Raw genomic sequence first — 25123 nt, 5'->3', positions numbered from 1 at the left:
ATAGCTGAACTGGTTTGAAAGTATAAAATCAGAGGAGGAATACATTAAAAATGCATGATTAAGAAAGCTGGTATAACCAGGTGCCTAAGCCTCAAGTGCAGTGTGCGCTTGGAATGATCCAAGAGCTACTGATAAATGTCAGAGTGGAGAAAAGGAGCTGAGTTGGTGCTTCTCTCCTTGCTTGTACAGTGCTGAGCACTGCACATTATAAATAATAGATCTTTCTACAGAGAGTTAACTTATTCCTTAATCACCATGAGGGTTGTGGTTGATGTGTTTGAATCCCAGTTCAAGCATTTGCAGCTGCTCTGACATGTATTCCTTTATGCCCTTGGAAGCCAGCCACCCCTTCCCAAAGAGCAGTCCCTACTTTTTTCTCTTTCCATGCTTTCCCTGTGCTTGTCCTCTGAGGGAAAAATTTCAGTGTAGTTTAATAAAAATCATTACATTTGTCTTGAAATATTCCTTCTGTCTTAGAAAACAGTCTTTGTAACAACAGCATTTGAGCACTTGGCAAATCTGCTGGTATTTAGAAAGTTTATCTCTGTGTGTGAGAGCAGATATGCACGCATGCGTTATGTCAGGATAGCAAACTGTGACCTGGAAAAACAAAGGGTCACTTAAAGCTTGTCTTCATGTTATCAGCAGCTGTTTTATTTTGTTTTAAGCTGAGCAATACAAAAGTCTTAAGAACACATGTGCTTGAATGCAACATTACTCTATATCAGCTTTTCTTCCTAAAAAAGTGTTACCACCTTCTCCATGAGACATGTCTGTGCTAGTGTGCAGCTGGCTGGCTGACATTTGTGCTTATCTATGCTGTTGTCATCTTTGATTGTTGGATTAAACTTTGTAAAAGGCAGGAAAGAATATTTTTGTATGCCATTTATAGAGGTCAGAAATTACCTTATGTACTGGATGTAAGAAAGAAAAACAATATGAAAATCATTTTGGCAAATACTGTATGAATGCCTAAATTCTTGCACAATCATTCAGTAACTTAAAGATCATACAAAATAATAGCATGCCATGAAAGTAGTCACATGCTTTATTTCTGAATTAAGTTCCACTGTGGATACAGCTCTTACTTTGGTACCACTTAACTTCAGGTGAAAGAGAATTTTAAAAAAAGTCCACGTAAATAGAGACAAAACTTGTTTTAAGGCCTTTCATTTTGGGCACAGGCATGTTGGTGTCTGCAAATATATTGGCATATATTTGTTGCATGCAGTATCACTCACTCACCCCAAGTCACACTGTGAAACACATCCACAAAGCTCAGACAGGAAATAAGCAACTCAAATTTCCAAAGAAATGCTCTGACATTCATGAAGCAAGAGCTGGTATTGTTTTGCATGTGAATGTACGCGTACACATTTTATCTCAGACCATCAAGCCAGAGCTCTGACAACACCGAGGGCAAGAGGAAAGTACAGATGCATTGTTACTGAGAATGCAGCTGAAGAAAGACTTAGATTAAAGCTGGTTTGGCTGGGAGAATACCTAAAGACACACTTCTGAAGATCTCATTAACATGACCCAGTTGAGTTGCAATGCATGTAAGGAGTTTGACATTTAGATGTGCAAGCAAGCATGTACGACTTTACTCTGATACAAAACTGGCAGTTCAGTCCGCAATGGTGAGGCTTGCTAACACCTACAATTTCCTTTAGGCCATTGATAGCAACTGTCTGTTGCAAGCAGAGTGAAAATAATGTCTTCCTAAAGCTTCAGTGAATACAGCATTGTTGTCTACTTCCTACTATGAGCAATTGCATTATGTGAACGAGGTGTAAATTCTAAATTTACTTTGTGCAGTGTATGCAGTTATACAGGTTTTCCTGTGTTTCATCACAGAGTTGGTTTCTCTGTATCCTATCTGGAGCTGAAGTTGTTACTTGTTGCCCTAATAAGGTGCTTTCAGGTTGTTTGGAAGCAGGAATCAGACATAATTTTGCTGGAATAAGAAGTAATTTTATTCATGATGTGTCCTCTCAGCAGAAGTATATGGCAATCATTCAAACTTGCAAACAGCAGTTTTTCACTTGATCAGTCAGCGCCCATGTAATTTCTGGACATCAGTTTCTGAATAAATAACATTCTCCTGTTACAAGGATGCACTTGTACACTTACAGTCAGGGACTTAAGGCTGATCTGTCCCTATCAGTGGGACAAGTATTTGGTTTCTCTGATGACTCACAATCTTTCTCAGACTGGAAGTACAGAAGGCATGATGGACTGGCTGATTTGCTCTGGAGATCTCATCATTCATGTTAGGGGAACTACATGTACAGCAGTTTTTAAATGTCCTTTCCTCGTGCAGTACATGAGATTAGTTTTTACATTCTTTCTGGTGTTCCTTCCCAAGAAGATGTGTTCTCTCTCGACCTGTATCAGTGGAAAGGATGAGTTCTCCAGCAAAACTATGTCCATATGATCCCCTTGGTGTAGGTGCCTCACAGCACAGTGATGTGCACCCAGATTTTACAGCTATGAGAAGATGAACTCAGTTCCCTCAGGACACACATGGTGTAAACACTACTTTCTGTCTTTCAACACTTTCTCAGTATTTCCTCATCTCCAGAAGTTCCACTTAGAACTGAATTCAGAATCACATGGGAGGATGAAGTTACGTGTGATACTGTAGATGAAAATGCATCTGGGGAGGCAAGTAAATACTTCTACATCCCCCCTCCCATATTTCCGTAGTGCTCCCTTTCCCTTGCAGCCTGTGCTCAGCACCAGGCTGAGTAGCACTTGTAACTAAATAAGTCTTGAAGATTTGAGGGCTCTCCTCTCCTCTCCCCATCAAATATCTGATCTTTGGGTTGCCTAAGTTGCCATGAAGGCAACACGCTAGTAAGCAACTCTCTCCTCCATCTGGCTCTAGCTCTTCTTTCCCTGTTCAGATATCCCCCATGGCTCAGAAACAATAACTGGTTTTACAATAAACCTTCACTCTTTGTAATGCAAATGGTTCCAAAGGGCACTTTGTTCCCATAAAACAATTTGAACCAGATTTTGAGCCTTTCAGGGTATTCTTACCCGTCTAGCAGTAGGAAGCTCTGTTTTCACAATTGCCTTGTCTTATGCCATTAATGAGGGACAAATGGTCAAGGCAGGGCTGTGAGAGGGAAGCTGCTCCCTTGTTTGAAAGCGTGTCTTTGTGCCTGCAGCAGCTGAACATGTAATGACAGCGACAAAGGGGTGACAGGTACTTAGAGCAAGCTTGGCCTGGATTTTCATTGTTTTGAGCAGTGCAGTCCCGGCTTACTTTGGAGATGCCAGGATATTTTAAGGCTTAAGCAAAAGTCACTGCCCAATCTTTATTTTTCCTAGACTCAGAGCAAGTGATCTTTCTGTTACTGTCCTGCTGATTCTTTAGTGTGTAAATTCTACTCACAGTAACAATGGGAACATCTGTTAAAGAAAGGGTCTCAAATTTGGCACCCAGAGACTCCAGCCCTTTCTGAAAATTGCCATCAAAAGTCCATAATATTTTTCTTCAAACAGGGAAAACAACTCAGAATGTGCTACCGTTTGATGATTATCCATTAAGTATGGAATATAATTTAAACACTGATGATGAAAGAATTAAACAGTAACACATCAGGTTTTCTCTCCCCTTTTGTTCAACTAAGTACAGTTAATACTAAAACTAAGATGGTGTTAAGGACTGGATATGAAACAATTCAATATTAAAAATATTTTTAATAATAGATTACGATTACATACTCTTGCAAATCAAAATAATTTACATGTGATTCTCAACTTCTACCAACATATATTAAACCTAAGTGTAGTTTAGAAAAAGCTGCCTTATGCTTTTTAAGTTCTGTCAGTTGACATCTTGAGTTTTTTTGTGTTCCTAAAGAAAGAGACCATGTACATTTATTAAGCAAAAAAAGGATAGAAAAATTAGGACCTTTACTTCCAAGCAAGAAAATGTATGTATATATGTAGAATAAAGAAGAATACAGAAGAGATGATCTCATGGAAAAAGTCTGTTAGCACCTTGTCATAGCTTTTTATCTCATTTTCTGAATCTGGCCAGTTCTATTGTTCCCCCTAAAAACAACAGAAACCAGAATGTACAGTGATTGAACTGTGCATTGCCCCATGCATTACCACATAACATGATCTGCTTCTGAACTCTGAAACATCTACTCCTTGAGCTGGATCCCAAATTTGTTGGGAGTTTAAATAGCTATTATAGGCTGTAGGCACCTTCTCTCTTCCCTTCCTTGAACACAGGGTATGCATAGGCCTAAATACATAGAGGGCTTCCCATGTGGAAAGTGGTTGATCCTTTTTTTTTATTGAGCTGATGTGTTGAATTTCTGTACTGAAGTATCCATGCCCTTTTTGCAGGCTTCCCATGAACACAGTCAATAGCTTGCTCTTCCATGCCAGATGCTTTCCTCATTTGCCCATGGAAAGCAAAACCCTACAGTGGTCAATGAACTACAAATGCCTAAATAAATTAGGCAAATATAAAATAGAACATACATTAAGGAAGCCTCGGGCAGCACTACAATATGTTAATGGAATAACTGCACAGTACAGTGACCATGAAAAACAAGATTAATGAGGTCAGGCAGCATAGACATACTAAGAAGGTGCAGTAAAATCCAGGAGCTAGCTTTTTTACTAGAAGTGAATTACTTCTTACACAATGCTCCTGCAGAAGAAATTTGCATAGGACCCTCATTTGCTGTCCTAAAAAGGAGGTTGGGCATTTGCATAAGGAGGTGATTCCTCCCACTTCACACGTTGAGATATTCTGTGACTCAACAGTTTCTGGGAGAAGAAGATGAACAAACCAGCCTGCCAATGTATCATTGCTTTCAAGTCCATTCAGAGTTCTTCCCTGGGAGTGTTCTGTGTTTGATCCTAATCAATGTTGGAGAGTGAAAAGTGAGAGGAGATAAAGCTATCTGCTTTTAGAAATCCCTGTTGAGAGAGAGGATCTGTATGTAGATACATGAGTGACAGCTGCTACCTGACTTCCCCTGATAGGAGGTGAGAATTTGGCGCCTTTTTTACTCCAACCATCCAAAATGTGTACAGACAATATTATCAATGTTTCTTTATTTAATTAAACAACATGCCTGAGAAAAATAGAGGTCTTTAAATACACTGTGTCAATTATTTCAATCTTTCTTGATCACGAAACCTAATTCACATATTTTCAGCAGATTTAGGTACTTTCATGGGTTTCAGGGGATAGGATTTGTTAGACATTTTTCTGAGTGTTTTTTCATCTTAAGTGGGTTTTTAACTCCTCTGTGACGGAACAGGTATTGAAGAGCTCTTTATTCAGTAGTACATGAATGTGTATCAGTATAAAAGCAACATGCATGTGTTTTATTTGTCAATAAAATATTGTTCTGGTTTCCTATTGTCTATTTTTTATTTACTCCTCAAGTCTTGGGATCAGGATGATGACTCTTCCTTTTGAACACACTAATGATTTCAAGACAAAATTCCATTTTATCTGAAGTCCCACATTTGGCAGCCAATACTGCAACCATACAAGAAACCCTGCATATTGCTGGATCTTTACATGACCTCTCACACATCCTCCAAACAAGTCTGAAATCCTCAGACTATAATCCCAAATTCCATCTAAATGAATCCATTATTTGTGCTTTTGTTTTCCCCCTAGGCTCCAAATGCAGGCAATGCAAGTAAAATGTATGCCATTGATCGCTTCAGACTACAGAAGGCCATTTAGAAAATATAAATACTCCTCTGCACCTCAAGTACCTAAATCAAGTGGCCTATTTTAAATCAAGGACTGAAGAAAGTCAATCAGGAATTCATAAAGAATTTTGCCATCTCCTAGGCAAACTAACCTGCTTCAGAAGGGGAATCCTATAACAAAAAGGCTACTTGAATTGTTTATATGCCATTAATTTTTGGCAGTTACATTATCAGTAGCAATTGTATCTGATTCTTGCTAGCTCTTTGCTTTAGCTTAGGGCCTTAATTGAATTAAAGGGTATGAACATGGAAGAAGTTTCAAGGCTCCCCTGTGTGTAACTTCATGCTAAAATAATGAACAATTAAAGGAATAAGGTCTTTTTTTTCCCTGTTTCCCAATTCCCAGTTGCATTTATTTGCAAAAGATAAGGTAACTTTGTTATCCTCTGGATGAAAAAATTGCAGTTGATTTTGACATATTAGCAAAGCAGGTCATTGCCTAGGGAAAAATGCATGAGGAATTGAATCTTCCATAATTATATTGAGGATTTCTGAGGGAGAGCAAAGGGATTCCTGTGTATCAAGACAGCAGTGCCTCAAATTCAACGCTGCACAGCCAAGCAATTAGAATGGCTTGTTCAGGATCACAGATCAATTTCTGTCCCCTGAAATGTATAAGACAGATAAAACAGGGCCTTGTATAAGAGGAGGTGGGATTATAAAAAGGGTATCTTACGTATTATTACTGTAGTGGCGATAAAATGAAATGCTTGAATGTGAGCTTTTGATGATACTTTTTACAAAAAATGTAAGTTTGTTTCATTTTTTTTTGGTGGGTTTTTTTTTGGTTTTTTTTTTTTTTTTTTTTTTTTTTTTTTTTTTTTTTTTTGTTTTTTTTTTTTTCTGTTAAAAATACAAGGTGGCACACTTAAAAGAGACTTAAAAGCATCTGAAACATTAAAGAGATGACCTCCTAATCATGTTGCCTGCTCCACCCCAATTCAATTTACAGAATTAAAGAAAGCCATCCTTGGAGAAGGGATTACATTTGTTGCGATCCACTCTTACAGACAGTGACCCAGTATATTTAAAGCATGCTCTAAAAAACATTTTGAAAAAAACAGGTCATAAAGTTCATGTTTGTGCTGTCATCAGGCCAACTGTCGTGCCTCAGCTCAGAGATACAGAGCTATAATCTGCGCAGGGCAGCCCTAATCACGGATATATTTAGACAGCCACATTATCAGCGGCAAGGGGGACCTGATTGCTGCTGAGGGCCCAGCTCCTCTGTGGCACCAGGGTCCTTGGCAGGTGGGGCTCAGGAATGCTAGCAGGCAGCCAAAGGCACCTGTGACTTTGGTCTTAATCTATGGAGCAAATTACCGACCTTGTATGAAGAATTACAAGTCACAGAAGTTTACGTAGAATGATAAGAATTAACCACATTAATGGTGAAAGGTGGAATTTTGAAGATTTTACTGTAGGGATCTAGGAGGCAAGATGGAGGGATTTGGGCCTTGTCCTGTCCTTCTTCCTTCTTCTTTCTAGCCTCCATCTTGGTGATGGTGGCACATTTAGATTGGTCTAAAGTAGAAGTAGACAGTCTAACATAGACGATAGGTATTGGAAAATAATGATAAATAAAGTATACATAACTTGTAGTATAAAATGTAGACATCAGCCCAGGGGTGGGTAGTGTGCCCTTGACAGACCTGCAGATCAGACCTCTGTGGCTCTGAGAGAAAATATTTTAGATAATAGATAATAAACAACCTTGTGAACCTGAGCCGAAGAATCCCCTTTCTTTCTTCGGCCGGCAGGCTGGGAAAAAGGGACTCTCGGGTCATCCTGGAAGCAGACAACCCGAGAGTTACCCAGTGGTTAAACAGGCATCATACGGGAACAAAACCACTCTCCTGGCCTGGATTTTCTCTGTACACATCTTGGATGATGTTTGCATTGTCTAAACCCTCTGCAGTTCTACCAGAGGGGGTCAGGGCCTTTGGTTATCAGCCCAATGTCCCCTCATCTCTGGAGGGGAGACAGAACTGGGGACAAGCAGAAGGTGCAGGGGAGAGCATGCATGAATCTGCAAGGAGGCTGACTTCTATTTTCTTTTCTTTTTGGAAAGGGCTTTGCTTAGTGAATGTGAAAACAATTACCTATCTTTTATGAGCTCTTTTGGGATGTACAAATGACATACTTAAATAAATTTGAAATGGTTCACTATCTGAATTTATACATTGTCCTTGCTTTCTGTCCTGGCAGGTTAATAATTTTTTTCGTATCAGGGAACATACTTGAGTCTCTTGAAAGTAGTTCTTGGGTGTATGAAATGAAATGTAGGAATGTATTTAGTCCTTTTAAAGAGTGGGACTATTTATGTTAATAGAATCGTCCCAATTTAACAGAAAAAAAATCACATTCTGATAACTGAAAACATCTTCAAACTTCTTTAGCACATAAGACTCTGTTTGTATCTAAATTGCAAATAAACTGTTGAAGAAGTGGTTGTTGAAGTGTATTTTATCAGTGCTGTAATCTATGTGGTAATCTGAAGGTTTTTAAAATCTAAAATTTCTTGTATTTTGTAACAAAATAGACCATTAAAAACTTTAACTATTCTGGGACCAATTTTTCAAAGTGGATCTTAGTTCTTTTAGTATTAGTAGAGGGGTTCAAATAATTCCAATCAGCATAGGGATGATATTCATTGCTGTTTGCGTTGCTTGATCTCCAAGGTAAAAACAGGTCATTCAGACATTCTAGAAATAAAAATAATTTAATTTTCAATAATGTATGTGTCTAAGTGCCTTTCAAGTGACCCTTCAGTATTCCAATAAATCTGATAGCCTTTAAACCCATCCATCATGTGCAAAATTAACAATTGTTCTCAATTCACAGGCCTTAGAGCTACCAGTTAAAGGAACACTGTGAAGATAGAGTTCCAAACAAGCATCCTCTGGACTCTGTCTCTCCACAACTACTGATCTCATACTCTGCTACTAGCAAGAAGGAACTCATCTATCTCCCAGAATTCAAATGTTTTGTCAGCTAAAACCGAGGGGAAAAAAAAACCCCAAACAAAACAAAAGCAAGCATGAAAGTCCGTCAATAGGCTAAAAGTAACCAAGTGAAAGAAAGGAATAGTCTCAGTAAATTTTAAAGGCAAGGTTCCTACATCACTGAACACAGTGAAAAATCTTTTACAGAATTTCATGGCAAAGCTCCTCTGACAACAGAAGAACACATGTTGGATTTAGGATGTGTATGCCAGTAAACAGCTGATATTTGTGCACACCAATATAGTGACCTTATGCTTCCAGAAGAGGAAGGTGTGGATAAATAGTCTGGTCAGCTTCTTTTCAAGGACTTAGTGTGACTGATACATAATCAATAAAGAAGCTAGTAACCATAACTATAAAAATACTTGCAGAGAACTCATGGCAGTTACAAAACAAAAATATGCCACTACTTTTGCTGCATTTGCTTCAGAAATGAGTGCACATAAAATTCTCCTCCACCCTCCATTAAACAACTGTTTGGTCTCCAATCTTTGGAGTCAATGAGCAACATTACTGCATTTTTATGTGACCATCCATAACTTTATTTACTACAGGTAATCTTTTGTTTATCTGTCTTCACAAAGAAGGCTGTCAACCTTCATCAGGAGTAGTGAAACTGCTGTTGCCTTTGTTCCAAAGCCTCCACTGATGAAATTGGCATTTCTGTGGTCGCTGTAACTGTTTTATGGTTGGAGTGGGGAACCTAAAGTAAATTTCGGGTATTTACAAACACAGGGTCAAAAATACTTGAGATTATTAGATCAATAATGAAATGAGATCCACACTTATCTAATACACCCCAACTTGGCAAAAGGTGAAATTTCTACCTGTACCCAAAGAAAGTGGGATTCTTCATATCATCAAAACTTCTCAAGACACTGAACTTCCCCCATCGGTGTTAGGCTGAGGGTTGTAACTACTGTTCTCTTCAAATCTTGAGCAACTGAAATTCATCCTTGTTGTACTTTTGCCCATTGCATGAAATGTTGCGTTTAAGCCAACAAAGCAGTGAAGTATGGCTCAGTTCATCCTTCTAAGGCTATTTTGTGTTGAAATTACTGCATTACTCTAGCAATTGAAAACATGTACATGAAAAATTCAGGTTTCAACCACTATTTCTTACTGTACATTCCACTACATTAAGAACAAAAAATATGATCAGTCTTCAGGAAATGTCAGCTATTAGTAAGCCTTCTTTATAGAAACTATTGAATCTACTTTTGATGCAAAGTAGGAAATTGCATAACTGACTGACAGGTAATTTTCTCTAGGACTGTAGCAACTGAAGGACTTTTCTTACAATCACTCCAGGATATCCCTAATAATTCTCTTTATATTGTGGTTAGAAATCCAGGGGTATGCACCCACATTTGGAGGTAGATTTGAACACCTCTGAAAATTTCAGCACAAGTGGGACAATTGGGAAATTTTATTGGTTTGGTTTGGTTTGGTTTTTTGAATCTTACATGAAACAGAAGTGTTTGGGTGGTGGCATCACCCATCACCCACTCTGGCACGGCTGTACTGAAACCATGGTGCCTGGTAGATGAGACTGAAGCTCTGAGTTGGTGGGAGGAGATGACTCTGCAGGAAATATCCTACAGCTCCAGGGCAACAAAATTGAGTGGAAACAATAAAGACATGTCTACACGGAGGAAAGGAATGTGTGGCACACATTCCCCACCTTGGCCTTGCACATGTTGTTTTCTTGGTATGAAGTAGCACTGTTCTGGGGCCTAAGCTGGCTGCAGTGACTTGGCATCAGATAGGACTGGGACAGCTGGTGGGACTCCACCTGCTTCTGGTGGAGCTCAGCCCTGTGTTCTCATTCCTTAGTGTAGATGCACATGACTCTAGGTCTCCCTTCTCCCCTGTTATCTCAAATGAATTTCTACTTGTTCCATTTCCACTGACTGCTAGCTGAGTTGTGGGGCACAAAAACCCAAAGAGAGGAAAATGTGGCTGCAAAGACATTTTATGAAGTTCCTCAAGGGATGTGTTATGCAACTGCTATGTCTCTTATGCAATTTTTTATAAGCAAGTTTTCATAAAGCAGCAAATTTTTAAAAATACATGTTTCAAAAAAAAAAAAACCAAAAAACCAAACCCACAGAGTCCTCTTAAATAATTTAAAAGTGAACTAAGATGTGAAAAAGAAAAGAAAAAGTTCTGAAACAGCAGGTTCATCCTTTGTAAGCTTGGGATCCTGTATTAATGCACTGCATAGTTGTGAAGAAAATGGCTTTCTATCTTTGCCTGTATGTTAGATCCTGCTGGAACACTCTGTTCTGTGCTCCCAGGAACACTTAATGCCGCTGGAAGCATGTGTACCCAGCGCTACACGGAAGAATTGAGTGGCTCCTCCCACACAGCCAGGCACATCTCCTTGCTATTGTAAGAGGGGTATCAAGCAGCTTTTGTTCCTCTGTCTCTGAAAATGCATCGGAGACAAACATGGGGGGAAAAATGGCCACTGAAGATGCTGTAGAAAACAGAAAATGAAAAGACATACATCAAAAGGCTGGGATTTTTTTGATTCACAGATGCTATGGATCTCTATTTTTTCCTTTTTTTTAAATTAAAAATCTGTGATTTTCTTTTTTGTCATCACATGCCTGTTTAAGACATCTGGTTAATCTAAGTCAGAACTGATGGCCTAATTTTATAGACGTGTATGTTTCTGCTGTCAAGATTTTAGTTTCTATTTTAGTTAGTCTTTTCTGGTTTCCTTTAAAAAGGGAGGGAAAAAACCTTATCTTTTTTTGTGGTGAAATTACTGTAGATTACTGCCTCTGCTTATATTCAGGGCCCTCTCCCTGCTTTCCTAGTGTTATTAAGCATGCTTATAAAAGATACTTTTATAAATGATCAGTTAGCTCTTGTTTCCTATAAAATAGTACCATTAATTTCAAAAAACTTTTTTTTCTTTTTTTTTTTTTTTTTTTGGTTGGTTGGTTTTGGTTGGTTGGATTTTTTGGTGGGGGTGGCGTTTCTGTTTGTTTTTGTGTTTTTTCTTGTTAGGAATATGTAATTTATAGGCAGTGTAGGACCAAGTAAGTTCCTCAGTTTATGGCACATGTCTAAGAAAGAAGCAAAACCAGTGGGAGCTCTGACATTCAGAGTCTTGGGCTATGGGCCCTAAAATCACAACCCTGTTCATTTGCAATTATAAGGATATAAAAGGATAATCTCATTGTTGTCAGGGACATTACTCACATGACTGAATTCAGGAAAATAAATTATTGAGGTTTCTTCATCACATCTGGGGAAAGAATTCAAGTCACATGAGGAGTGGCTGAACAGCTTCATTTTGGGCATGCAACATGCACTACAATCCCGTTAAAAGGATGAGTGACTACATTCTCACACCAGCATGACTGAAGTGTTCACACCTAAATGCAGTTGAGCAGAACTGTATATAAAGCTACATAATCAAGCAAGAGCTGCGTAGCTATGATTTTATTTTTCCCCCACCTGAAAATATCCAGAAAATCTCTTAGTACTCAAATGAAGGTAATAACACAGACTCTCTATGTGATGTTCCTTCACCCTGCCAAATCTGTCCTAGAGAACTAATTATATTAATTTTGTCTTGAGAATTCTGTCTGAGACTGATTAAAATGCCTGAGTTAATACCATTGCAAGGAGAAAAAAAGCTGTAACAGGAGCAGTGCCATGACTACAAATGACAGTGGTAAATAGAATAAGTTGTGGCAAGTGTTGGCTAGAAAAAAATGAAGGGAAAAAGATAAGTGCCTCTTCTTGCAGCAAAGTATTCACTGCATTGATATGCAGGATTTAGATAGACAGACCAAAATAAAAGGACAAAAAAACAGCTAAAATGAAATAATTTTACCTCCAAAGCCAGACCCTGCACAAAATGAAATGCATGCAGACATCTGATTTACAAGCCAAAAACCCACATGTCTATCTTTGGTGGAGAGATGTTAGGAGTGTAAAGAGGCAGGTGCTTATGTCTAGCTAAATAGTGCAATCACTGTTTAACTGTTTTTTTCTGTTTTAATAAGTGCATGGTAGTAATATCCTTTGTAGTCTGTGCAGACCTGGCCTAAAATATCCAGTGTTACCATTACTATGTCTCCATGTTTTACTGTTTTGATACTGTTTTGATTTTTGAGACAGGCAGATTTGGTGAAGGTTTGGTTGCTACTACTTAATAGCAGCTCCAGAGGAGCCATCTATTTAAAAGTGTATTTGATTTCCAAATCACGAATCTTAATAAAGCTGCTTAGAATTTTTTCATCATTGGAAAATAAATGAAAGGAGTTTTTCTCAGATGTTTATTAAAAGATTTTAAAAATATGTCTTGATTTTTAACTACATCATAAATAGGAGTATGTAAGGTGCAAATACTAAGAAAAAAATACTTGCAGGACCAACATATTGGTTTCTTAAAATATTTAAGTATTTTAATGGAATTTGCACTTAAAATCTGCAGACAGTCACAGTTTAATTCTAAAAGTCAGGGAATACTGCTATAAAAGTGTCATAAAAAATTCCTGGTTTTTCCTTTGCCTGACCACAGGGTGACTAAGAGCCCCGTGCTGACCAACACAGGCTGCTCTGGCAGTCACCAGGCAGTGCAAGAGCCCATAATGCAGCCACTACAGACAAGGGTGTTTGAAATTATTTCAGGTCTTCCTAAAATTATATGGCAGGCCAAAAAAAGAAAACCCTGAGAATCAGAGAACTATAAACCTCTTTATGATCCCTTCCATCCCAGCTTTACTATGAAAAACTACAGGAAAGGCAAAAATTTGGTATTTGAGATGACATCATCTGATTGCAGAGCACAACAACAAACAGTTGAATTATTCTTTTGACTTACAAGCTACTTTCACTTCAATATTATTAACAACTTCCATTCAGGATTGCAATGAATGACTGTTTATCTCATCTAGATTCTTTTACCCTGTTTAATTCCTAAATTCATAAAAATGAAAACCTGACTTTGTAATAATGGTTATGTATGGCTATGTTGTGAGGAGTTCTTTCAATTGACAAGTTTTCAAATTACCTGTTTCTATTGTTTTCTTAAATTTTTGTTTTTACTGGATCCAAACTACGATTGCTTTATTAAAAACAAGTCTTGCATGTGCTGCCATACTGCTACTATCCCCATTTAGGAAAAAAAAAAAATCATCTTTATAAGCAAAACAGAATACTATGTTCTGGATTTGCTTTTTATTTGCTACATGTGCATGTTATTTGCTGAAATCAAACTAATAGCATAGGAAAAGCTTTCTGTTGAATCTGTTGAATCCTGGCCAGACCTGAAGCTCATGCCACAAGGAATATCTTCTCAGTGAGTGGCCCCTTTGAAATCAAGCTTAAACCAAGCGAAGTGGCCCCCTTTGAAATCTTGCCCCATAGAGCAAACCTTTTTCTGTATGGAGTAAGTGCAGCAAAGTTTGGTCATTTTAGGATGTCATGAGATGGATTTCCTGAAATGAACGTGCCATAGTTAAGACCAATGCTGACAGCCTGCCCTTGCCCCTCTGAGTCTTTCCATCTCCTCCTGAGCTTCCTGCAGTGGCAGAAATGTTTGTTAAACAACTGCCAGACTGTAGAATGGGACTCTGGCTTACAGGACTAGTTCCACTTGCTTAAACAGGACTCTACTGATGTGAGAAGTGGTCAGAAGAATTCACTGCCTGATAGGCTAATTTAGAAATGCAGACTGCAGGCGTGTGGGTTTGCGTGTAAGCATGAGCATGTTGAAGAGAAAGGGAAGTTCCCAGTGGGGTCACAAATCAGACATTTGCCCTTTCTCTGACTCCTACCAGTCTATCTTTTCAGACGTGAGACTTCTCCACTTTGGAAGAATATGTGACTGACTTCTTCACCCCCACACTTTCAGGATGAAACACTCACTGCTCCAACGCTGCAGTTAGGTGCAGTGTTGCAATGCTGGGTTGAGAGACATGCTTACACTTGGAGTTGAAAAGCCCTTACCCTCTCCTCAGTGCTGCTTTGGCAGTGGGCTGGATCCATATCATGATTCTGAGCCCAGGTCTGTGCCTGAGGTCATGTCCAAACACTTCTAGTGGCAAAACAATAGTAATGACAGTCTGCTATCAAGGCTCCAGGGGAAAAAAGCCTTAGTGTCAACACTCCCCTTGGAATGCAGGTAAGGGCACTCACCTGCAGTGAGAGGGGCTGGCTACAGCTGTCTCTGTCTACAACCAAGCCATGGAGCCAAAGTTTTTCCAGGGAGGACTTCCATATCACCACTGTAGCTTGAGGAGTGCCTGCTTGAAAACTTTACAAAACAAGGAACTCACAGCCAGGCCATGGTGTCCCCTGAGGAGCAGCATGGCATGCAGGGCTGGCTATGGACTCTAGGTTACGTCTGCCTCCTGGAGCAGCAACTCAATGTCACTACAGCTGCCACTGCACATTCAAAGAATGAAATGGACTAAAACATTGAAAACTGATTTAGGCATCCCATGGAAAGCTTTCTTCTGCATAAAGTAAAAATTAAAGAGGAAACCTCTTCCTATACATTTTCAAACATTTGGTAAAATTTTGGTAAAAAAATACTGTTGCATTTTAGTAACATTTACCTACACTAAAACTAAACTCTGCATAGAATGGATTGTTATTGTATTTCATGTATTGTAACCTGTACTCTCCAGCTTACAGGTGAGAGAAAGCTTATACCAATCTAAGGCATACATAATCCTTTCTGGAAACAAATACCAATTATTTCTCAACTGTTATGTCTCTATTAGATCAATGCCAAACGATGCAAAAAATTATCTAGACTTGCCAGTGAAACAGGAAGAGACCTAACACTTTTCTACACTGAAAGGCTTTAATAGATACCACATAAAAAACCTGTAACTCTCTCAAACTGGAAAAAAATATCCATACTGATTGTAGTGTATTCATTTTCATAAGCAAATATATACTAATTCAGACCCTAAGACTACAGCAAATTTTTTAAAAATCAAGTAATTCTAATTCTTCTCCTTTGAACTCGTGATTCTTTTCACTTAGTAGCTTCAGAAAAAGCTGTGAAAAGAGAATGTTGCAATAGTTACAGGGTGTGTATGTGTGTGTGTGGCACAGATAAAAGTGTATTTCTATTGCTTATTTCCATTATGACAGAACTCAACAAAGTGCTAGGCTCTCTTCAAGCCAATGTCAAGAAACAGATTCTGCCAAAACAACATGAAAGAAATGTTGCAAAGGTTGCATTGTATTCCTTAAAAGTTAGGAAATATCAGAAGCTGGGATACTGGTAGAACCTTAATTCAACCCTTCTGTGCATATCCATTATGATCCAGTCTTTAATTACATGATCACATACCATTTTCCTTTATTTTTCCTCCCTAGGTCTTCTGCTTCATTTAAAGTATCAGATGAGCTGAATAAGGCAGTTCTTAAATGTTTACATTTATCTTCTTCAGCACCCTGCCATTAATGTATCAGTGAGCATCTTGCACTATTAAGCAGGCAAACTGCCTCCTCTGTGTCTGGAGCTGCAGAGACAGGAGTAGACAGCTGGGAGCTGGCCAGAGAAAAAAGAACCCCTTTGTATATCCCAAAATGTGGAAGCATTGAAGAAGTTCAGAATGGCATGACAGATCAGTGAAACATGGTGGCAACTGGCAGGAAGCTAAGCTGCAAAGCAGCAACAGGCTACGGTGTGGCTGGTTTGTTTGATGCTCTCCATTAGAGTCCAGTCAAGAAAAGTTGCTTCATGCCACGAGCTGCATGCCAAAGTCCTCCTCATCAATTAAGAGCCTGCAGGCTGTAAAGATGAGGATCTCTGGGAGAATTTCACAGGCCAGAAATGGCAGCAGCTCCTTTGCTGTCCTGCCTAGCACTGAGATGGAAATGGACTTGCCTGGACTGGGAAAACAGCATCAGCAGCTCCAGTTGCCTTGCTCACACCCATGGACAGGGATGAGATCCTCCTGGCAGGCATCTCAAGCCTCGGCCTTGAAGTCACACTTGAGCAGCTTGGTGGCTGCAAGCAATGAACACCAAGGTAGTTCATTCCTTACCAGTGGACTGGATCTGCATGCACAGCAGAGAAGACTTTTAGACATGCTGTTACTATTTGGAATCAATAGGAACTATGAAAACTTGGTTGCTAAAGAGTCCTGAATTTATTGACTTTGCAAGAGATTTGAGACAAACTCCTTGATGGTACAGAAAGCTTTTTTTTTTCTTCTTCTTCTTTTTTTTTTTTTTTTAAGATAGAAAAAAAATTTTAAAAGGATATTTTAAATTTCTCTCCCTCTCACTGAGTGTGACATGAAGTACATGTTGCCACATTATGTTCTTAAAAGCACAACTCAAGGGGGATGATTCAAATTGGAACAAATTGCTGTCTATGGCAGTTATGGTGGGGACAGCTTTTTAAACCTCCTGTTTTGGGGTGCTACTATCACATATGACCACTTACCTGCTTGAGAGTTTCTAAAACTCCTTCTGAGCATTTGATTCTGGATGGAATTAAGAAGACAAGAGATGAGAAAGTGGCCCAAATAAAAAAAAAATTCAGGTCCAGGCAAAGGTGGCAAACATTATATTATTCTTTTGCTGTTTTTTGAAGTATTTTGTTGTATTTCGAAGCAATTGTTTTAGTGTAATTGTGATGCTCAAACATCACTTTTGCACAAGGTTAGTGGCAGTTTCCAGTAGGATGGTGGGCCCTTCTGTGAAGGGGGAGAGAAGCATCTGCTTCTTCAAGATTTGAAAGAGCACAGCACTTTCCAACCTATGAACAGAGCAGAAATGGCAGCTGTGGATATACCTCACAAATGCCACAGAAGCACTGAGAAGAAAGGATGGCTGGCACCTAGGGAGCTGCAAGAGCACAGGCCAGGTTGGCAGCTCTTCCCTTCTCACAGAATGGAGGGTCAGCCCATGATTATTAATGTGAATACTCAGAAGTTAGTAGGGGAAAAATGGATGGGACTGTGCTCTACAACCCATATCAGCATTTTTAATATGCAGTACAGCTGTGAGTTTGAGCTCTTCCCATTATCTTTTGAAGGTGTTTGGAAGATTTCCCTCGTGTACAGAGTCAAAGAGAGTCCCCTGAGGCTGGGGACTAAGAATAGATCCCGTGAGCAGATAAAAGACCAAAAGGCACTACACAGTTACATTTCTCACACCAGATAAGCAAAAAACCCCTTTTACTTTCATCTTTTATTCAAATTATTTTACACACGTTTTTTTTATAGATTTCATTAGTGAATTATTTTCACTGAAAAAGAAATCGTGTTGTGTGTGCCTTTGTTGGGCTAATTTCTGATCGCTGACTGTACGAACTGCACATGCAAATATCAGGCATCAGGCTGTATTTCACTTGAAACTTTGCAAGGGGGCAGGGCACAAACCCTTGGGAAAGAATAAGGTTTCTACCAAAGAAGCTAGACTTTTGTGTTCTTTAACAAAACCAAAACAAACAGAAATCTTCTGTGGCTTTTTCCTCTCCCCTTTTGTTTAGCAAAAAGGGAGACAGATCCCTGGAAGGCCTGAGATAGACGCTCTTCTTGGCAGTCACCAGCTGACACATCACTCCCCCAGGGTTTTGTGGCAGGATACCTACGACAACAGCTCAGTGCGACGGGGAACGATCCCCCTGATCGGGACGGGGAACGCGCAGTGCCAGACGCTCTTTTGGGCTGTCCGCAGAGAGCCAGAGCCGAGGCCTGGCTGGCGGCCTGTGAGAAGGCTCGGCCGTGCTCCGGCACTACGGCCCGGGGCCGCCGGCTGCCCGGCAAGGCTTCGCTCTGCGCGGAGGCCCCCGGGCAGAGACCCCGCTGGGAACGCGGTCTGACGGCCTCGGCTCACAAACGTGAGGGAGCGCCGCGCTCGGCTCCCGGACCGCCGGGCACTGCGTGGAGGCACCGGCACACCCCTGCGCTCCGGGAAAAGGCAAGGACGCACAGACACGTCGCCTCCGCCGCCTACGGGCACAGACGATCACCGCTGCGGGAGCGCCCACGCCGCTGCCCTCTGCGGCCGCCCTTGCGCGGGGCGGTGCCTGCGCACGGACGCGCCCCGCCGCCCCCGCCGCTGACGTGGCTCCGCACTCCCCAGAGACAGCGCGCGGCCGCCACGCGGCCCCGTGCGCCGACTCCCGCGCGCGCCCCCGGCTCTATTTGTTTACAGCCAATTACGTCACCCACCCCGGCCGGCCCCACCCCGCCACCTGCCGTCACGATGGTGCGATCGCCGGATTGGTGGCGGCGCGCCCCCTGCGCCGTGACGCCACTTCCGGTCGGTAGCGGCTATAAGAAGCGGCGGCCGGCCGGTAGCTCCCTTCGCCCCTCGCCGCAGGAAATGCGGGGAGCGCTGCCGCGGCCGCCGCTGCTGCCGCCGCCCCCCTGCCGTAGGAAGAGGAGGCGGAGGCTGCCGCCCCCGGGATGTGATCTGGGCTCTGCCGCCTGCTCCGCGCCCAGTTAGAGCCGCGCCGCCCCCGTCCCGTCCCGACCCATCCCGCCCCAGCGCCGACCGCCCCGGAGACCTGGCTGCCGCCCGCCGCCGCCTCCATGCATCCCGCCCTGTACACCCGGGCCAGCATGATACGTGAGATCGCCGCGGCCGTGGGCTTCATCTCCAAGTTCCTGCGGACCAAGGGGCTGATGAACGAGCGGCAGCTGCAGACCTTCAGCCAGTGCCTGCAGGAGCTGCTGGCAGGTGAGGGCGGCGTGGGCGCGGCGGGAGCCGCTCCCCCCCGTCCGCCGCGGGCCGCCCGCCCGGACAGGGTGGCGGCGGTGCGGGCGGCACCGCGGTCCGCGGGCGCCCGGTGAGGGGGAAAGGAAGAGGTCGGCCCCTCTGAGGGACCGGAGCTCCTCCGCGAGGGCGACCGGGGCTCCGCGGCCGCGGCTCGCCCCTTGCGGGACCGTCGGTGCCGAGCCGGCCCCGGCGGGTGTGGGAGGCAGGAGCGGGGTATAAACAAAAGGGGCTCGGGCGTCGCGCAGGCAGCTCCCCCCTCCCGTCCTTGCCTCCCTAGACAAAGCTTTCGGGCAGCCCGGACTGAGCTCCGCGCCAAGGGCTCAAACAGCCCGCTTTCCAGAAAGAAAAATGCTCTGAAAGTGGATTTTTTTGTCAAGTAAAATTCATCGGCGGACGATGAGTCTCGGTTCCCCTTTCTTCGGGAAGCGTCTCTTAGCCGCTCTACAGCCCTGGTTAGGAGCAAATACCGTGGGTTCTTTCGCTGCCCTGTGGGTTTTGTAATCCCAAGCCTGCGTCCCAGTGGGCTCGATAGTGGCTACGAGTACCCTCAGATCGATGGGGTTTTGGGTGGGATAAAACTCCTGAGGTAAGTGAAGTCCTTGGTTTCTCGCCATGGAAAACAGGCTGGGAAGAGCAGTGGTGAAATACAGCTTGAGTCAGTCGGTAAATGCTGCCCAGCTTCCTCCCTAGTTATTTTTGGGTGTTCTTAGAATGTGAGAAGCTAAGCATGGGTGTGATCTCAAAAGGATGCTGGAAAGGGTCTTTTTTTCCTCTCTGGTTTATGATGTTTTGAAGCTCTTGAGTTTTTTGTTATGTTTGTAATGATTTCTGTATTTTTGTATTTGTTTTTATGAATGCCCGGAAGTTGCTTTTCACTCCGTTCTGGTGGTGGATGTTGTTCTCTATACAGTAGCACAAAACAGTAACTTTGTACGAGTGCTTCCCAAGGGACATTGCACTTCCGCAAATCACCATCAGAAATAAAACCTATAAGGATTTTTCAAGTCATTTTATGCTAAAATAATAAGCTTATTAAGATCTTGATGTATGAAATTTGCAAGAGACCAATAATCGCTGCGTGTTATCTTTCAGCACGGAATTAAAGAGGATAACGTTTGTTTTTTATTTTATAGAACATTATAAACACCACTGGTTCCCAGAAAAGCCATGCAAGGGATCAGGTTACCGATGTATCCGGATCAACCATAAAATGGATCCTCTCATTGGACAGGCAGCACAGCGGATTGGATTGAGCAGTCAGGAACTGTTTCAGCTTCTTCCGAGCGAACTCACTCTCTGGGTTGACCCGTACGAAGTGTCCTATCGCATTGGAGAGGATGGCTCCATCTGTGTGCTGTATGAAGCTGCACCAGCAGGAGGTAGCCAAAGTAACACCAACATGCAAATGGTAGACAGCAGAATAAGCTGTAAGGAGGAACTTCTCTTGGGCAGAACTAGCCCTTCCAAAAGCTACAATATGATGACTGTATCAGGTTAAGATATAGTCTGTGGATGGATCACCTTAAAATGGATGGATAAATTTGGTTTTTACTTTGGGTGGGCACCTCTGGGGATGGATTATGGAATTTAAACCGTGTCACAGCTGTGAGGATCTGGCGCACGTTAGAGTGGTATACTTAAAGTGACAGTGCCATAGTTTGGACAGTACCTTTCAGTGATTTAATAGCCTGTGAGTCAAAACGATTGCAGCTTGCTAGGGAGTAAGAAGATCTAGGAAGTGTCAGTTTCTCCAAGACACCTGACTTAATTTCTACACCAATTTTCAACCCCGATCTGTATTTATAAAGTGATTCTCTGCAGTAGGTCTTGCAGAGTAAATTTGCACTATTACATTTATTAATTGTTAGCATTTTTGGCAGCTCAGTAACAAGACTTAAGAACACCATCGTACTGGAAATTTTAATTTTCAGACTTTTACCTAGCACTTACAAATATGTATAAATGTACATAAGATAAAATAGTAAGAATAACCTGGGGAAATGGTCAGATCTTTACATTGGCCTCAAAAGTAGCAAGTGATCAGAATCTGCCATGGCAACAGGCTTTAAAAAGACCATATAAAGACACTGTCTGAACTGTGGTGTTAGCACCAGCCAGCTATCTGTACATTTGCTAGCTTGTAGTTTTCTAAGACTGAGTAAACTTCTTATTTTTAGAAAGTGGAGGTCTGGTTTGTAATTTCCTTGTTCTTAATTGGGTAAAAGTCTTTTCCACAAACCACCATCTATTTTGTGAACTTTGTTAGTCATCTTTTATTTGGTAAATTATGAACTGGTGTAAATTTGTACAGTTCATGTATATTGATTGTGGCAAAGTTGTACAGATTTCTATATTTTGGATGAGAAATTTTTCTTCTCTCTATAATAAATTGTTTCCTATCTTGGCATTTTAATTAATCTCTTGTCGTGATTACATAGGATCAGTTAAATTATTTTTGTCTCGCAGTAGAAATAAAATAGGTACTATAAAGGCTTAAGAAACATCAGTGGCACCCTGATGCTAGGGAACACTTGGTACAGACCTGGATTAATGAAGACCTCACATATAAATGCTTGGGAAGTTTAGGGGAACACGATGTGTATGTCACTTTAAACCTTGTAAAATCAGTCAATGTGGAAAAAACTCCAGGGCCAGTAATTCCAGGATATGAGGAAAAGGTACAGAAATAACATCCACCAAAGATGACTTGAATAAATCCAGAGGATTAAAGTTTACTTGGCTTCCTGATGAAGGATATAGCAAACCTAAATGTCCATCGTGACCTACTTGCTCACGAGTTCACAGTTCTTACCTGTTGGATTCCCTGCACAATAAGAGTTGGGACAAGTGTCCCATAGCCTTAAGAGCAGCTTGCTGCCTTTTGCTTTCTTCAGATGCAAGACTTTCACTTTAGAAATCATTAACATTGGATTCAACGAAAGGTACGTTGATCTTTTTTCCCAAACTTTAAAGGTTGGCTAAGGCGAAGTGAGAAGCCCATACTTATATGTGTATTCATAGTTAATGGATGATGTAGAGATGTGATTCACTTCAGCACCACACTAATGTCATTTGTATACAGCACAGCAGATACACTTGAGAGAAATTCCTTACCACTCTATTTACACTTGTCAGAGTGCTGGAGTAAAACTCAAGACTTTTCTGTTCCTTATCTCCTGTGTACTTTGTTCTGTGAGTGCTTAATAAAAGGCCTACCCACCTTGGTCACTTCAGTCACAAGAACTGCTGTTGATGCTCTGAATGAAAAGACAGCCATCATTACTTGCTAGCCAAGCTTGCAAGCTATGGGAGAACTGAGCGTCTGACTTGCCAGGAGTTGTTGCAGCTTCTGCTCAACTATGAATGAGCCTTTACAATTAGGCAGTAGTGACGTTTTGTATCTCCAGTTCATGCCTTTGTAATATAGCTGATCTGTAATATAGCTGGTTATATATAAGCAAAACATAAGACTGAACTGTCCATTTTTTTTTTTTTAATTTCTTTCCCTTTGTTTTTTTTTCAAAAATTCAACTTTACAAATATGATTTTTACAATGATCTGCATATGTATGACAATATTCAGCACTTCAAAGTATTGCTAGGGCTTCTCTGGCACTGTGGCTTTCTGGCATGGGCTGGTGGGAAGTATAAGTGCTCCTGAAGCAGTGAACTTTAAAGATCTTGCTCTGTTAGCATCTGACAAAAGATGCATTGCCAAAGCTTCAGAGTGAGCCTGTGTTATAGTCAAGTGCAGGTGTAGCTCAGGTATAGGGTCAAGGTTTAGGCTCATGTTTTCATACCTTAAAAATTCTCTTAATTTTAAGATGACACTGAATTGTTAAATCTGTAAGCAAGAAATTTGTTCTAGTGGAAGGAGCACTCAAACCACAATTTCCATTGTGTTACATGTTCACAGACAGCAGAAGTGTATTTAAATAGAAAGAAAACATTGAGCTTGGCTTTAAAACTGTATTAAACTTCCATGAAGCTCACTGCTGACTGAACCATGCCTGGTATATTGTGGTGCTGCCTGCAGTCTTTTCTGCTGCACAGCAAGAGCAGCATCAGAAGGGGTAGCTGTATAGTTGGTCTTTGACGTGAGCTGTGCACATTATGAAAGCATCAGCTGTCAGTACTTTCTTTTTGGTAAATTAAGCATAGCTTTTTGAGGCAGCAAGTGTTCCATCTGTGAGACTGGCATGTGACACTAAACCAAGAGTGAGCCTACTCCTTTAGATTGTTAACATTTTAGTCCTTTTACGGTAAGGTGCTTTCATTCATGGCATAATTTTTAACTGCAGCTGTAACTAGTAATTGGTACAACCTATGTCCTCAGAGTTGCTGGGATTTATTCCAGCTGGAATTTAAATATACCCCAATGTGCACACAATGTGCCCTTGTCTGAATTTGAAAGTACTTAGCATACTGTGGCAGCAGGGCATAAGGACTCCTGAGAGAAGTGGAGTATGTCTATAAGAGCAGGCTGTTGCCAATCCTGTGTTTTGTTGCAGGTGGAACAAACAGCGCACTAAGCTAAATGCTTGTCACTTTTGAATTTCATTTAAGGTGCCATTACAAAACAGGCAAGGCTGTTATTTTAATGCAAATGTTAGCCATGAGAACACATTCAAGACCTGCTTGATCAGCGCACGTTAGTTAAATAAGCTGACTTTCCTTGGGGAGCCTGAATAGTCCTGTAGTTGTTCCGAGGGCAGTCTCAGCTGTACGAGGCTCTGATGTTACAGCTCTTCTCAGTGACGGATCAGTCTGCTCAGACTTGTTGGCCATTCAGTAAATGTCTTTTTATAAAGTGTACAGTCGCTTTCTATTTTATGCCAGGTGAGCAAAATTTTTATTTTTTCCTGACAGCGTGTTCCCCCACTGTGCTACTGTGTGGTATCAGATCCTGCCACTCAATGATACTTTTGTATTTATGTTTGGTAATGATGCTCCTCCTATAGAGAGTTGTATTATGTGTAGCCTGCAAGAAGCTCTGTTGTTTTGTTCTCTTTGCAGTTGTGTTTTTCTCCTGCTTATTCTGGAGATGTACATCTGGCTTAAGCAGCCATTTGGACCATATTTTTTTTTCTCCCTGTAGATCTTAGTGTCATTTATTGGTTTGAATAGAAATGTGAGGATTCTCATTTGATTGCTAATAATGCTGATTTTAGTTTTCCACTTTTCTGCTGACTCTGCAAAAATTTTCAAGTAAATCTATATATGATAGGCCACTATGCCACAAGATATTATTGGTTTGTTCTATCAATCTACACAAGAATTTGGAAATAACATGAGGCACTTTTCTGATGTGAAAATACTATCACTGGCTTATACTTTTGTTGTGTCTCATATTGGATCATAGGATATGAAAGTCTTCATTCTTTATTCATAGGATAAGAAAGTCTTCCGTATTTATCACAAAATGAGTGTTCTTGGATTATACCAAGTTGTATGTCTCATGCCATAGCTTAAAGATGACAATTTTGAAGGCTGAATATTGTTAAGCCTATATGTTTTTGACTGCCTTCAACTTAAATGGGCGAAGGAAGAGCTTGAGAGATTATTTAGAAGCAGGGGGAACTGTACTGCAGCAGTAGAACCTTACAAAACAGTTTACTGATGTACAAA

General features: G+C 41.1%; 1 protein-coding gene across 1 annotated transcript; it reads left to right on the top strand.

Annotated features, from left to right (window-relative positions):
• Nucleotides 1–19309: 19309 nt before the first annotated feature.
• BTG1 (BTG anti-proliferation factor 1) lies at nt 19310–21909 on the top strand. The gene is made up of 2 exons (XM_041409737.1): nt 19310–19457; nt 20630–21909. Exons 1-2 carry the CDS (start codon nt 19310–19312, stop codon nt 20992–20994), a joined length of 513 nt encoding a protein of 170 aa, XP_041265671.1. The 3' UTR covers nt 20995–21909.
• The last annotated feature ends 3214 nt before the right edge of the window (nt 21910–25123 follow it).

Source organism: Onychostruthus taczanowskii, unplaced genomic scaffold (assembly GCF_017590055.1).
Source record: "Onychostruthus taczanowskii isolate IOZ18803 unplaced genomic scaffold, ASM1759005v1 scaffold31, whole genome shotgun sequence".
NCBI classification, from domain to species: domain Eukaryota; kingdom Metazoa; phylum Chordata; class Aves; order Passeriformes; family Passeridae; genus Onychostruthus; species Onychostruthus taczanowskii.
The sequence above is the reverse complement of the archived record's forward strand: the minus strand, read 5'-3'. Positions and strand labels throughout refer to the sequence as shown.